Source organism: Bradysia coprophila, unplaced genomic scaffold (genome assembly GCF_014529535.1).
Source record: "Bradysia coprophila strain Holo2 unplaced genomic scaffold, BU_Bcop_v1 contig_232, whole genome shotgun sequence".
Taxonomy (NCBI): domain Eukaryota; kingdom Metazoa; phylum Arthropoda; class Insecta; order Diptera; family Sciaridae; genus Bradysia; species Bradysia coprophila.
This window is the reverse complement of record NW_023503493.1, coordinates 17,973,433-17,990,114: the sequence shown is the minus strand read 5'-3', so window position 1 is coordinate 17,990,114 and position 16,682 is coordinate 17,973,433. Positions and strand designations below refer to the sequence as shown.

The 16,682-nt window shown below is 33.0% G+C and overlaps 1 protein-coding gene across 4 annotated transcripts; it reads left to right on the top strand.

The window, feature by feature from the left end:
• The first annotated feature begins 3,167 nt into the window (after window positions 1-3,167).
• On the top strand, window positions 3,168-14,836 carry LOC119077151. Of its 4 annotated transcripts, none has more exons than XM_037184340.1 (5): window positions 3,168-3,305; window positions 7,584-7,839; window positions 12,920-13,110; window positions 13,223-13,374; window positions 14,512-14,836. In XM_037184340.1, the coding sequence occupies exons 2-5, from the start codon at window positions 7,656-7,658 to the stop codon at window positions 14,690-14,692; spliced, it is 708 nt and encodes a 235-aa protein (XP_037040235.1). In that variant the 5' UTR covers window positions 3,168-3,305; window positions 7,584-7,655; the 3' UTR covers window positions 14,693-14,836. The 4 variants fall into 4 exon arrangements, with proteins under 4 accessions (XP_037040235.1, XP_037040232.1, XP_037040233.1 ...); XM_037184337.1 differs by having other exon boundaries at window positions 3,185-3,305; window positions 7,463-7,839; window positions 14,512-14,800; XM_037184338.1 differs by having other exon boundaries at window positions 3,185-3,316; window positions 14,512-14,800.
• Window positions 14,837-16,682: the final 1,846 nt, after the last annotated feature.

Below are 16,682 nucleotides of genomic sequence, written 5' to 3'. Positions count from 1 at the left end.
ACAATTATGAACAATTTAATTGCGATGATGAAGAATGATAAGGCAGAAAATGTTTTTTTTTTTGTGAAAAACTTGTAATTAATAACGAGGAAAATCAGGTATGTATGAAAGAACGATGGCGCTAGACTGAGGTATACAACGTACAATGTACATATGTGGGCAATGGACTTGTGCATAAATGACGATCGCGAATTGACTCAATATTTTCGATCTTTTATCCACTATTGGCTTAATTCGCTTTATCGATTAAAATGAATTAAAAAATTCGATGAAAATGGAATGACTTTGAGGAGGAAATATGAAAGATGCAAGTCAGGTATTTGAAGGACAGCTACTGTTGCAGTTAAATAATGGATTTGTTTAGAAATTGTAATTCAGTGACATAGATGTTCACCTTCTCACATTTCTCCTTCCATTAGACTATACCCCTACCTTCCATAAACGTTATTTGTGAACAGCCCCTAGTCATACACATTACGCGCATCAATATAATGTAAATGTAGGTCACATGTTATTAAAACAATGTATAATTTGACATTGGAACTTCCTGGTGTGGTAGATACGTATTGTAACACTAACGAATTGTATGATGACGTCCGCAACGATCCTATTGTATCCTTAATTTCTGATAGTTATTTGTTCACCAAGAGAGGAAAGTGGAAGGCTGCTTTTCGAGTGTGACTTTCGTGACTAGAGTGCAGCGAGGGTTACAAATCACCCTGAGGTGATATTTATCAAAATATTTCGATTTACATCATAATTTCCTTTTAAGAGTGATATCGCCAAAACTTGAACCAATTTTGGGGAAAATCAATAGTAGGGTTCGGCGATCCGGGCGAGCTATAGCGCGTTGGATTCGTCTTTCAATTCTAGACAATACGTATCTTTTCCTTTTTTTATTAATTGTGTACTCTTGGTGTAAATTGGTAAAATGCAGGCACATGCCATAGGGTAGGGAATAGTACATTACTATGCAAGGGAAGTAAAGTGATATCTCGTATCCAGATGAGAAAAAGTATCCGAGGGCGGCAGGGAAAACACTTTTTTAGTATTAACTCGAGGTAGACGATTTTTTAAAAGTTTAAATGTTGTGTCATTTTAGTCCGGAAAAATCGTCAAAGTTTGTATGAGAATATGGAAAATGATTCCAAAAATAAAAAAAAATAATTTTGGAATCAGCTAGTTAACACCATATTTTGAGGCGGTTTGAAATTGAAATTTTCAGACATACGAAAAAAAACCACTCTAGTGAGTATAGACAAAGAATAATGGCATTGTTGATTCCTGGACTCATGATATGATCACTAAATGCAAATAGCATAACTTTAGGATACTTTTTGATCACAACCAGACTTTAACGCCGTTCGTTGAACTCGAAATTATGAAAAAATTGGTTAAATTTGGGCAACTTTTTACTTCGTTCAACTTCCTGGCCTGCAACACAATTTTTCTGAGGTTAAGCTTACGTGGGATGATAGTGAGTGTGTCCAGCTACAACACCCCATAGTCGGTTTCACGGAAACGTTCTGTTGCAGGGCAGCAGTACTGTGCGAAAATCGACCATACTTTCATTGTTTACTCCCGAACGTACAGTGGTACCGACTCGTGCCTATACTCTAATGATAGGTCTTTTAGAGGCGCACACTCACACAACATTTCAACTTTTAAAAAATCGTATACCTCGAGTTAATACTAAAAAAGTGTTTTCCCTGCCCTATGACATGTGCCTGCATTTTACCAATTTACACCAAGAGTACACAATTAATAAAAAAAAGAAAAGATACGTATTGTCTAGAATTGAAAGACGAATCCAACGCGCTATAGCTCGCCCGGATCGCCGAACCCTTGTTTTCAAATTGGTTCAAGTTTTGGCGATATCTTTCTTAATAGTTTGTTTTCTTGAGCATTGACCAAGGACACTGTCAATTAGACAGGATTTGGTCCATTGTTTTGTATGCATTGTCGGAACGCAGTAGCATTATACCAACATTACAGACTTAGGAGCGCTCACCACTTGGCAATTTTCTAGCCTACATTTGTGCGCAAAAATATTCATTTTTCGATGATTTCTCTGAACCAAAATCTTTTTTTGAAAAAGTAAAACCATTAAAGCAAGCAAAAATGTGTTACTTTTAAGGGAAAAATTGGTTTGTGGATGATAACTTATTCCACTTGGAGAAACCTTTGCAAATGTGTAAATTTATGTGTTTTGCAAAGGTTTCTCCAAGTGGGTTAAGTTCTCGACCACAAACCAATTTTTCCCTTAAAAGTAAGAAATTTTTGCATGCTTTAATAGTTTTACTTTAAAAAAAAATTGGTTCAGAGAAATCATCAAAAAACGAATATTTTTGCGCACAAATGTAGGCTAGAAAATTGCCAAGGGGTGAGCGCTCTTAATTTATTTCCCTCATTTCAATTCTGTTGTGGTGCTTGGTTTGCAGTGCGTTTGTTGGTCAGATCTTTATGTCAAAAAAGCGCAAATATATAGAAAATCCAATTTTACTGCTATCACTACAAAATTGTAAATAATTCAAATTTTCAACAATGTCATTCGATACACGTGTTCGACCTATTTACCCGATCTGAAATGAAATATTAAAAAAGATGATTATCAATTAACTCGCATTATATACAAGTTGAATCCTCTTCCGTCATTATACCGTTTCGAATTCCAGTTACAAAGGCAATAAATCAGCTAATAAATGCAAATATCCGAAACGGGGAATCAGGTAATATTTCCCTGTAAAAACCCTACCGAGGAATACAGCATAGAAATGAACAACCAAAATAATGGCAAACACGCAACACTTTCAGTAAAAAAAACACATAGTCTGCAATTACATCACTTCGATTCGATGGAATTCTGTGGTGACGTCAAAAAATACTCTGAAAATTCATCGACCGTTTACCTTGTCGTTTGCTTTTCACATTTTTATTCATTTGATGAGTTTAACAAGAAATTTTACACACACAAAAAAGGGGAAATTACGAGAAACTGTTATCAGTGCGGCAATAATGGAAAAACCCATTGTCACCCCCTTATAACAATATATTATATGCGATATGGGTAGACTACCGCGAAAGAAATACCATGCGCTGATGCTCAACACTGGTTGGGGAAATTCAATCCATCATATAAAAGGAAACACTTACGAGTATTCCTCTTCAGATATTCCAACAAGTGTCCGTGTTATTAAATTGGTCTTCATTTATAGAAGTTGTACGTTCATTCATTCATAAACTGAAATTACAGTTACAAGTTCAAAATAAAGGACTATTACCCTCATAAATAGAAGAAAAAAAATGTATTGAATTGGTGAAATTGTTTTTTTTTGTTTAAAGTGTTGCAATTTTGACACAGTTAGTTGACGGAAATTTTTTATTTTAACATTAATTATATGAAAACATAATTTTCCGCGAATATGATACTCCGATGTGCGGATAATAACCGCATCCATAAATTAAAGCAATTAGTTTGCCTTGTTAACACAATAACTTCGCTGAGGTCGAAACAATTGAGAGTGTATTCCATGCAATATGCGAGCAGCCGACGTTTTATAATGGCAGTTTAATTTTTTTTATGGATAATTTACAATTCTAAAGAATCGAAATTTTGAATTGGTTGCTAAAATAATCGGATCTAATCTAATTATTCTGGCAACCAGTAAAACCAATGAATGGTAAAACCAGGGACAGTTTTAGATTTCGGAGGAAAATATATTTGAATTTTCCCATTTTTATTTCGGTTTCTAAGTGTTCTGCAATTTAGGATCGATTAATGGATTATGATGAATTAGATCTTGAAATTTTAGTTGAAAGAAAGTCTTAAAATCCATAACGATTAAAACAAAGTCTTAAAATTCATAACGACAACATAATGTGATGAAAGTACCTAGATTAAATTGCTATTTTAGACCTTGAAGAAAAAAAAATCTGATCAAGGTGGGGTGCACCCACTGAATTTTGAAAACCGATCCATTTTCTGTTTTGGTATACTGTTCTTTTTGTGAATTTTATTTATTTTTTAATCAAAGAAACAGCAAATTCCGTGCGAATTCAAAATTCAGTGCGTGTACTTCAGATGGTATCGCTCTATGAAAGAACAAAATCGATAGGCTGAGCTACCGTAAGCTCTTATACAATTACAATGAATAACTTAACAAGCAATGGTTTTTACTGAGCAAACTGAGCTAATATTTGTGCAGAAAATTGTAAAATCCTCGTCAACAACGTTTGCCAATTTCATAAAAAGTCAATGGCAAAATAATTAAACTACACCCATATTTGCTCGGGGTCAAGTTATTAACAGGAACAATTTGCACATGAATGTTTTCACACCGTCCATACTCATTTAATTTCCACCTTTAAGCCAAACACAAAAAAAATCCTGCATCCCCATATATACTCGTTCACTATGTCACATTTTATCAAACGTTGTATACACTTTGCTTTGCGGTTTTTTTTTAATTAAAAAAAAGTTTTAAGTGAGATTATTTCAATCGCTGAATGCAAACATAAACGCTGAAATATAAGTGTAGTTCAAAAGTGTTTCGAGTGTTTTATGATTTTTCAATTTGTGTATGTTTACCAACCAAATCCATTGACTAATATTTTCATATCAATTTAACTTCGTGCACAGAATAATATGCATTCTGCATAATAAAATCACAATAATAGACAGTTTGCGAAAATGACGTATAATTTATAAGTTAACTTATCAATCCCAGCTTATTAGTTATAAGTCAGATGGTTATAAGTCATAAGTTATAAGTCGCTACCTTATTATTCGAAAGATTCAGAACTGTAACGATGTTCAAACATGAGTGAGAGACGAAATTTTAGTTCGTCCGCACTATGATTGTAAACGGTAAAACGTTTCGTCACGAATCGTAAACGGTAACACGTTTCGTTCGCCCTTCGTTGAATAAAAGAAATTTTTTCAACAATTTTGGTCAAGTCAAAGTAATACAACACTTTGTCAATGTTGAATTACTGACCAAGCAATACAACAATTTTATTAAGAAATTTTAGGAACTGTCATGGTTCAACCGGTTCAGCCACTTCATTTCTGCAGAACCTAGCAATTATAATGGTTTTTATCTACTGTAATGTCATAATATTCCCAATTTGGTGACACTTTTAGGATCAAAATGAGCTAGATTTAAACATGTCAATCTCAGAACGTCAATTTATGAACTGAACTCCCATTTACTTCCTTATTATGAAAATAGCTATTTCTGTTCTTTTCGATATTATTCTAGACTTTTGAGATTGTTGAGATGGTGATGGATTCATGACAGTTGCTAAAATTTCAACACTCACTCATGCTTGAACATTGTTCCATTACTAGACTACCAGTACAGACTTAAAAATAAACTTAGAAATTTTAGTTTATAAGTAGCAACTTATAACTTATGACTTCAATACTTATAACTTATAAGTTCACCTTTATAAGTCAACGTATAAGTTATACGATATCTGCGCAAATTGTCTAATGCCACTAGAATGGCAATTGGCTTTGGAAAGTACAGGAGGTTTGCAGACTTTATCATGAGATTCAGTCCTCCTCAAATTTTTTTTATAATAAATTGTGATTTTGGCTGCTACATTCTGTAGCTATATTGGCTGTATTCTTAACTAGAATTACTATTTTAAACTATTTTATTGTTACAATTTTTAAAAACAATAACAAAAATGCATTGCGCTCCTACTGCATAATTTAGCTTTCCCTATCCATTCAATTTTGAACAAGAACATGTCGATAAAATTTTGTTTGTTAGACTGTTCTGGAAAATTCCATCACAAGAACTTCTATTGTCCAAGACAGTATCTCGATTTAGTGGTTTAATTGTAACCTGGTGCTCACATTTGAAATCTCGTTGAGAACCTGTTGATTTAAACTTCAAAAATATCATTCCGGAAGCAGAAACAAAAATTTATGAAAATCTCTCGAGCAGTTGATTTTTTTTAAATGAAAAGTTAAATTATTTAAAAAAAATGTTTACTGAAAGTAAAATAGGAAATGTTGACAATCTCCCACTCATTTCTCTTTAAGATTAATCCAGAAATATACTTTGCGGAATAAAAAAAATCCTTGATGTCAACAAACTGATGATTTCTTAATGAGAGGCGCTTGGTATCTCTTCACTTTATATTGCATTATTTATGCAAAATGTTTATAGTATTAAATTCAGAAAAATTCCAGTAAAGTAGCGTTGTATCTTAGGTATCTTATGCGTTGCTGAAATCGACAGTCCCGGCACTAAATCTGTTGTTTAACTTTTACTTCATTTTTTCAGTCACACATTTGGTTCTCTTTATAGAACATAATGCCAGAGTTCTAAGCTTATTTGGTCTTTGTTCTCGATAAAAAATGTCTACTACCTCCCCCTCACCGCCTGATATCATAGTTGCAACTGGTGCTCCAATCAAAATATCGATTCCATTCATTGAAAAAAAAAAATTGAACAAATTTTTCTTTAGAAGTTGTGAACGTATTTATCTACAAAATCTTGAAAGTGACACGTTTTAAATGGAAGTGGTAGCTTTTCATTCCGATACAAAATATAACACCCTTTTGATTACTTCACTTTTTGAAAATAAACGAAATAAATGAATTTGCTAAAAACCACTGAGAGCTACTACATACATGTATCGAATGGATTTAATACATTCAATGCTAGAAAATACACAACCCGAAGGTGTTCTTTACAACAACGTTCACAACGTTTTCGCATTTCAATAGGAGAATATTATGAAATCTGTAATGTAAATTAATTTAATTTTCATTTGGTTTTCAATTCGTTAGCAGTTAGGTGAGACACATGATTATTTACGCGACTGGTGCAAAGCCTAACTACCCACTCTAAAATTATTCCTATAACCATCTCATGGTGTATCAAATAACAGACCAGAAAAGAATCCCTGTTACGGTGTGTTACGTTGCTCTTTTTGGGTACAGAATATAATTAAACATACAGTTTTATGATGAATATTAAAGAAAAATGTGTAGCTCCACTGGTATCAAATTAACTTCCGCCTTTGTTTATGTGCGGCAATATTTCCTTCTTAATAATTGAAATTAATTAATTTGTGGCTTAAATTAAACATTAAAATTGTGGGAGACGTTTACCTGTACATATACTTTTGGCATGTTGTCGATTGCGTGCTCCTTATATTTATTTTCGTAATATATCGACAGATTACGATACAATTTTGATACATTAAGATATAAAAGTTTAGCAAAAATGGTACAATTAAAATTGAATATTGTTAAAGAGTAGCGAGCTAATTAAATTTGCGTTGTATGAAACGAACTCATCAGATTAATTGAATTAAACTGCCATTATGAGTATTAAGCATAAACTAAGATAAATGCGTCTACCGTTCATCGGTAACCAGTTCACAGAGTATCTATAGGGTTCATTTTACTAAAAAGATTTCCAATTTCTTTCGATCTCAGATAAAACAATCCCGTAAACATCATTTATAATTTTCTCGTTAAAATTTATAATTTTCATAAAGGGTGTTCAGTGCTTGCTTGTGCTATTCTCGATAATAATTACGAAATAATTAATTAATAGATAACCAGCCAGACAATTTAGCAAAAGAGAAATACAGGAATAAAAAAAAGACAAGAAATTATCTCCCCAAAAATGTATCTAATTACATTTCTAGCAATAATAATCTTAATATCAAACAGTGCTTTTTGTTATTTGTCTAATGGAAATGTGGATGTGTCTGTGTTGCCAAGAATGGTTAATTTTCCACTTGACGAAACAGCAGAATTTGAGGAAAATGACAGATCGGTGTATGATCCGGGAGTGGAGCGTAATACTGGTAAGCTTTCTAAATGTTAATACGTGCTTAGCGCTCATACTTACACTTCCATTTGTCACAATTATGGTTTCATAATCCGCTCACAATATGGAATTGTGCAGAGATGTTTTTTCTTTTGCTGTGACATACGGACAAACAGATTTGAATTTTTTATGGGCACTTTATAAAGAAAACTTTCGAAAAATAAGCCGACGTACAGGCAACAGTAATGCTTATTGGTCTGACAATTATATTTTGGATTTGCTTATAGTAGATACGGTTTTAGCATCTTCCTCGACAATTTACCAACTTACTAAATTTGAAAATAAATGAAAAGACCTCATAACATGACGGCCATACAATTCAAAACTATGAATTACAGAAAAATAGAAAGAAAACAATTTAAAATGAATATTTTGAAAACAATTATCAATAGTTCAAATCTCATTCTAGTTCAAAGCATATCTTTCTCAACGTGAACCTCTAGGACTTGTGAACCGTAAATTTAAGTAGAGTTTATCGATAGTGAACAACATCTTTGTTAAAATGTTATTGTTATGCAGACAGTTTGATGGCTTGATGCTATGAGGTCACGACAAACAATTGGTGAATTTCTTCATCAAGGCAATTATTGTGTTTCCTTTACAGTTGGGTAAATATTTGTGATAGCGTGGCGAACATAAACAAAATAATTATTTCACTAGAATAATTGTTTAACAACGAATTGATTCGGAATTGCGTTGGTCGTCGATTGAGGGTTTGGATTAATGAAGCTTGTATTAATTAGTTGAATATGAATTGGTCCAAGGGACTATCATTGACAATGTTATTTGCTCCAATTACTAAGAATTATGGAAATTTATCAATTTCGGTAAATTTTGGCAATTTTCAGCAATTTTAGTCAAATTTGAAAATTTTCCTAATTTCCTCAATCAAGGACAAAAAATAGTTTTCCTAACTATGGTTGAACATTTTTGTTCCTAACTCATCCTAAAAGGCTTTTTTAGCGAATTCGATTCTCCACCCCTCTGGCTCGTGCTGAAACCTATCATTCGATAAAATTTTGCCAACAGTAAAATCAAACATTTTTCTTAGTTTAATTGATTACTACGAACGTGCCAATAGATCGTAGCAATTTTTTTTTTCATTATTGGGGTTTTCATTGGGTTGTCTGAAGGTTGAGAGATTTGTGCACGTCAAGAGGTTTGTTCTGATTCGTTACATAGTCCGCAAATTGGTGAGGGTTTGACTCCGATTCTTGCAAGATGTTTATACAGAACCCGTGGCTTTGGCGCTAGAGCTCTCGACTCATAATCGAGAGGTCCCGTGTTCAAATCCGCGGCTGGCAAGATGATTTTTCCTTCATTCGCTTTCTATGTAACACTTACTCTAGACATTCTAATAGTCCGTTGCAAATTCGCAACGTTAAAAATATCGAATGTCCTATTCGGTAAAATAGCTTTTAACTATTTCAAACAATATTTATTTTCATAAAAAGCCAAAGGGTCGAATTCTCTACAAGCAGGCTTATAGCATAACTTAGGAACAATATTGTGTTCCCTGACGTGCGGCGGAAATATTTCAGCAGCACCTTGGAAAATAAAATTTCCAATGCGATACAATAAACTCAACTTCCATCACAAAATGCGGAGATGCCTCTCTAAGAATCCACACAAGTAACATTAAATATGAAGTAATGAACCTTTCCCTTCGCCATATGTGTGATACACAACATTACACTTTATGGATAAGTGAGATGTACGATGTCTGTCATAACAGCGCTTCTACGTTATAAAACCACTCATAAACACTTCACACGTGTAAATTATACTATAAAGTATATTGCAAGTATATAAACCGAATGCAACAGATACATTTTTCACATATATATGCATCTACCCACACACAATCACTCGGAGAAGGAAAAATGAACAGTAGCTGAGAACGAGACCAACAGCCACAAGATAATGGTTGCTATAAAATGTAAAACAAACATTTCAATTTTCTTTATCTGCGAAAGGTGTGATTGACCTTAGTCCATAAAATTTGCTGGCATCACGTCTTTCCTTTATACCATTCAAGTGTTACCGTTCAATACTAAGAGGAAACCCGTAATTTGACACCTCAAGCAAACCCGTGCAAATCGTTAAAACCGTTGGATAGAAACTTCAACAGACATTGTTTTTGATTAATTAGTATGTACATACCTGTGATGTGCATCACTTCACCCCCAAATCAAACACCACACTCTCTAATGTTCGACAACAATACGACGGTGTAGCATATTGCTCTATACGCTCTCCTATAACACCATATACGACTCATATAACGATATCAAACAACCATATTGTACACAGTTCACATCATTCTGTTTGTTCAACAAACATTTGAGGTTGATATAGAAATTGAAAGTTAAAACTTAACATCAAAAAACTACATCGAACTTAAGGGAAGAAAATGCGACCAGAGTTCATCCACTGGATTACGTGTAAATGTAACCTTACGGTTGTCATATTTGTGGTATAACTTAAAGAAAGAAATGGAAAGAACAAATACCAATTGATTTTTCATTCATTTAATGGACAATCAATTGAACGGTTAATAGGGAGACAATGGATAACAAGTCAGTTGAAATTAAAAGGGATTTGGGATTTTCTCAGTCAAATCGTTCAACTTTTTTTTTGTTCTAATAGGTGAATGTCCTGCTTTTCCTTCTCTTGACTTTATACTGACAATGGTGACCGTTAATCAATCATTTAGAAATTTGATTATTTTGTTTACAAAGACATGTTAACGTCTATGATATATGACCAGAACTTATTTTTATTTCTTCGATACGTATAAATGCTCCGATACCCACAAAGTTCAAGATAATTTATTATCGTTTACTGCTGGCATTCTTTTGTATGGGTTTTTAACATATTATCTAAAGTGTTACGTAGAGATATTTTCCTTGTTTCTCATCATAAAAATGATACAAATTATTTTAGCACACACACACACATCGTTTTTTCGTGTCTTTTCAAAATTCCATAACTTAAAGTGATAAAGCTGGTACTTACTGCAATGTCGAACATATTTTAAAAGCATATCATCTACTCTCGTAGGAAATTCCTCAAAACATTTCCATTGTCTTCCCACTTTCTATTATGACGGGGGTTAGATATTGCCTCGTGTCGACGCATCAGGTTTTTTTTTTAAATTATAATCCTTTATCTAAAAATCATTTGTTGTGGGTGGGTATCTAATGTATTAATTTTGTAGTGTGAAGTGTGATATTTTTTTTCGGTCTGTGCTGTTTATGAATGAACGTTGTAAGGATTTACTGGCAAAAAAGGGAAGTTTCGATTTATGAATAATTTGATTATAAATTGGAAGTTAATTTGTTAAATTGAATGAAAAAAGTCCCTTAGGGTATGTACGTATTGTGTAAACGTGTGAACAATAAAGTCAGCCATATGTTGGCGTATCAGGTTGTTTTTAGTTGAATGAAGAACGTAAAAAAGAAATTAAATTTTTAAGTAGGATTATTTCCATCGAATAATTTGCAATGCATAAATTTTCGAACGGATAAAAGTGGAAGAGAGGATTGTAAAAATTGTTAATTTTATAAGAGGTTGATCAAATAAAAAAGGGATACACGTTTTTGCTCCTCTAATATATTCTACCGAAGCAGCAAAATTATTTTTTGATTTTTGAACCCCTACCACTAGCCAATCAACGAATATAGAAATTAAACGACTGCGAATTTAGACTATTGGTAACAAGGAATATCTGAGAATACAAACAATCTGAGGCTGTAGCATAGCTATCAAAGTTTTTTTGTAAAAAATCTCATTCGATCTGTTTATTTAATCAATACCACAAAAACTATCCGCTCGAAGTACTAGATTTAGGTGGCGCGTTGAAATTTGTTAAAAAGGTAATGAGTTTCCAACGTAATTTTGGTAGCTTTTATGTTAAATATAATCAACAATCAAAATCTTCCATTCATCACTTCACCACCATCGATTCTTTCGATTCAACTCGTATCCACTCAACATTTAATGTTTACTAATTTTCCAAATTGAAACTGGTGCAATGTTGTATTATTAACCCATAAACATAACATAAAACGAGCAGAATGTGTATTAGAGCAAAGCTATGAAAAACAAACATTGTTTCAACACATTATTTGCTTTCCTTCACATACACTTCAATTTTATTGGAAAAATTTCCTTTTGTTTGTGGACTTGCAAAATTGTAACGGAACTTGTTATGGGCGGGAATTCGTTGTGGGACTCTCAACGTCATGGGCCGGGAATGTAAAGTCTGATTAAGGTAAATGTTTGTCCTTTAATTTCTGAAGGAGTTCAAATTTTAATGGCATTTGAAAAGAAATGAAAGTTTGTTTTTTGCGATGTTGTTTGCGGTGGACATTTGTCGAATTTGGCTGGTATGTCAGGGTCAGTATACGTTACAAAATGATTAATTAATGAGCAAAGAATTGAAACGGTTAAGCCTCATTATTTGTCATACTTCAGGAATTTGTACCGGCTTGCTTGATCTTTCACACATTTTTCTCTTATAAATTGTATGAAGATTGGAATTAGCTGTACATTATTGAACGTTAGCGAATCGTAACGAAAATCAAACACAAATCGAATTCTTGTTACATTTGTATAATATCCTATAATTATCGTCAATGTGCCCTTGTGCTAGATAATTGGGTCAGTCAATTTGTCGTGTGTGGTGTGATTAATGCACCTCTGAGACCTCAATTAAACTCTAACAATTAAACTACAATAAATTAATTGATCAAATAGCGAATCGTCAGGACTATTAAATTAATTACTGGCCAATTACTTGGACTTTAGAATACTACCGCATTGTATTATTGTCGGACCATAAACAATAACGAATATATTCAGAAAGTCAATTTAATTAAATAATTACTTTTTGCCAACGAGCTGACTGACTTATTTATCATTTCATCACTTTCGCATCGACATGACAAATTACGTGACCCTTTTCTTCACAACCAATAATTTTGTTAATTTTACGAGTTCCAACGCATAATTTTTTTTTGTCTAAATAAATTGTGTTCTTTACCATTTCTCAGATCAATCGAACGTGAATATACCCGATTCACTGGATCCGAATTTACAAAATTCGCAGCAAATTTTCTCCTTTGATAATCGATTAAACAGTAACATTGAAGAAGAGGCTGTTCTATTGAATAAATTGAAAGAGGACATAAAAGAGGAAGAAGACATTGCCGTAAAATCAGCCCTTTTGCTGCAACTTTTAGAGGTAGGTTTTATTGGTAAATCGGTTTCGATATTTGTTCACTAAAACCCATTTGAGTCACAACCTTTTCCATGAAATTTTCGTTGATTTCGATTATTTTTATTTATATATCCAGAAATCAACGATGGGTAGTCCATTACCACTTGTGTATGTCGAAAATCAGCCCACTGAAGCAATCGAGAATGATACATTATATCCTACAGAGAAACGGTCCGGGAGATATTATCGGCGATACCCTTGGAAGCGTCAAAATAACAAACATCGAGCGTAAGTAAAAAAATGAGAAGTGTTACTATATATACATGCTTCCATGTTCGCCCTTGTATCAAGAGAATTTATGTTTCAAGTGGAACAAAATTAACTCATCATTCAGAAATATTTTTTCTTTTCTTTTTCTTTCTATGTTAAGATGGCCGCTCCATTCGTATAATGTTAATTTGTTATTATAGATACAATGGGACATGAATCATTAAAAACGTTTTATTTTCCCAAACAATTAGTTTCCAACGCTGAATTCTCTTATGATTACCCAGAATACAGTAACATATTTCTATATTTCAATCGCTTCACCATACCTTCAGAGCGTGCTTTTGCCTTAATAATAAGAAGAGGATGAGATGAGACCATCTTCGCTAAAAAGGAGGTCAGGCATTTGTTATCGACAGCGACGTCTAAAATGAAGCAGTACTTATTGGGTACATCGATGCATTGTCAGGAACTGATCCTATGGGTCCTAATTCTCTTACTGGAAAATTGTTCCAGTTTTAAAAACCTCCATTTTCCAGCAGCTAAAAAAATCTTTTTTGTAAGCAGTGCGATCAAAGTAGTGCGTAAATGGATTGTCACGCACTAGTGCGTAAATTGACGTTTGTGAAAATTGGGATCTTACTGCTGTACATAAAATCTTATTGCTACCACGTTAGTAAATGGGGTTGTTTTGCGCATACGATTTGTTGCCAAACTCGGCTTCGGCTTTTATCGGCAATCTCACTTCTATTGCGCAAAACAACCCCATTTACTAACTAGGTAGCATATAGTATTTTGTGTACTGGACAACTGAAATAAGACATTTTTTGTCAAGATTTTTTGTTTTGACAGGATTTCCCGTACGTGACTGAAAAAAAATCATTTCTGTACGATTTATTGTGTGAGAACTGTTTTGAATGAATTTTTCCATGACTAGGTATATGATTGAACAAATTCATATGGTGAATGTGAGTTTTGATGTTTTTCACGTAAATTGATGTGTTTTTGTCTATTTCAGTTGTCCTGTGCACAAAACGTTGTTTGTACCTCGACAGGAAACTGATTTTTTTGTCTTGGTACAAAAAATAGTTATTTGCCCTTTTTTTGAAAAGAATTTTGATTACAGAATCGCTCACTAATGAAAGCTAAATCGATTAGAACTCATTCCAGATATGAAGCAGATGCCCGTTATTTGTGTGTACCCAGTCGTGACGAGGTGTTTAAGCTACTAGTCGGCTTGCATGAAAATCGAAATGGTAATCACCAACGTACAGTTAACTTCTGCAATCGCAAACGTCCAGCTAAGGCTATTTTCACAAATATTCGGTTTTTGGGTTAGAAAAATCTATGGTGTTGCCGAAAAAAGACGACAAAGAACATGAAAAGTCTGACATTAAAGAACTTAAACAAAAACAAGAAAAAAAAAACTATTTTAAAAGAAAGAAAAGAAACACACACTCATGTTGAATAAAAATTATTTACAATTTATCTCGACTTTTACTTCAAATTATTAAACAAATTTTCAAAATTCAAAATTTATAATCGTGTATTCTGAAAATGTATATAGCTACGCGCATGGTAAACTTACCAGAATTTACTTATATCCGTTGATCACATCTTTTCCAGTTAACTAATGCAACAGTTCATGAAAAACTTTTGAACACGCAGGGTAGTGCAGTACATACAATTTCCGTTGTTTTCCGTCAATTCGTCACGATATTCACATACTGTATTAAAGTGCAGTGGCATTTTTCAATTCATTTTTTCATGCACTGATTCACCCAAAATGTAAATTTGGAAGCGCACTTACAATTGCAAAAATTAACTTCGTTTCATAAGGCTTCATTTCCACTTACCAAAAAAGTACACCGTGTGAGAGACAAAATTGATTATTTTTTTCAATTTTAGCTTTCTTTACTTGACAGCTTGTTCTCTCACAGCTCTCACGCGGAGTAATTCTTGTTGAGTGGAAACTTATGAATCATAAGTTGAAAAATGATTGAAATTGAAAGAAACCAAAAAATTTCCACAATTTCACCATCTAATTTTTATGCAAAGCGTACGGAGCAGCTTTTGACGATATTGACCTAGAAGACACTGAAGAAGTCTTTAAATAAAGACAAAATTGGACATTAGAAAATTAACTTAATATGTCGCCTGTTTGAGCAGCTTATAGTAATTACACTCTGAAGATGAGATATCGGTTTAGGATTAAAGTGAAGGTGTCTGTCTGTATTTGCGAATTTCAAGAAAACATTTTGAGTAATTTATAAAATTGGTTGTGTAGTCTTAGAGTTGAGTGTTGGATCATTTTTTGGAAGTTTACCATGCAATCAGCTGTAACAATAAATTAACAATAAAAACAATTGAAAATCACGAAACTGTTGTTTTATGTATAAATAAATATTAATCCATCACTTTTGTGAAAGAGTTTACGTAATCGTATATTGTTAAATACAACCAAAATAGATCATAATTACATACGATACACAAAATACACTTACATACAGAATATATAATAAAATATAACATATAACAAATCTATACAAAACTCTTTGTATTTATAATTATTCACTGTGTTCTTATCAAATTGGGAGAGGAAGACACACATTCTATTTTAATGTAAAAAAAATCGATATCTTATAAAAACTCTATTGTAAATATTATAAAAATTAATGTAATAAATAAAAGCGAATTCAATTATATGGTGAGTGAGAAAGACTTTGCAATATTTCTTTTTCGTTTATTTATTGGAGCTGCTACCAATTTAATTGTCTTGATGACGTCACAACATGCGATGAGAATGACACAACACCCTTAACTTTTCGCAGACGGCAATCACATCATCATGCATCAGCAGAGTTACTTATTCGAGTCCAGGCGTCCCACTTGTCCGAAATGTCCGAAATTTTACACATTTGTCCGAAATTGTCCGAAATGTCCGAAATATTCTTCAATACCTGACCAGAATTAAATATATAAACTTATAAAAGTCTCATTTTCAAAAAAATTGCCTGCGGCGCGCTTTACAGAATTTTTAATTGAACTTTCAGTCTATCAATACTTTGTCCCTAAATTTTTATTTACTTGACTGTAAGTCATATGGGTCTTTATGGCAGAAAATACCGGAAAATGTGTATAGGTACCGCGATCACTATAATTGAAAATTATGTGGAAATATGACGTTAAATATGAAACGTTAAATGTGTAATATTTTTTTAACTTGAGTAAATCTAAATCGATTTTCAAAAACGTTTTGTTCGAAGGAGAACTGAATTCCTCAGGTCAAGTTTTGAAATGGGCGTTATCAGCTCAATGGTCTGGGAGTA

Excerpts from the sequence above, each read along its gene's own strand:
- LOC119077151 (XM_037184340.1), top strand. The coding sequence starts at position 7,656 with ATGTATCTAATTACATTTCTAGCAATAATAATCTTAATATCAAACAGT. Across the intron at positions 7,840-12,919 it reads GGGAGTGGAGCGTAATACTG|ATCAATCGAACGTGAATATA; the intron begins GTAAGCTTTCTA and ends ACCATTTCTCAG. Across the intron at positions 13,111-13,222 it reads TTTTGCTGCAACTTTTAGAG|AAATCAACGATGGGTAGTCC; the intron begins GTAGGTTTTATT and ends TTATATATCCAG.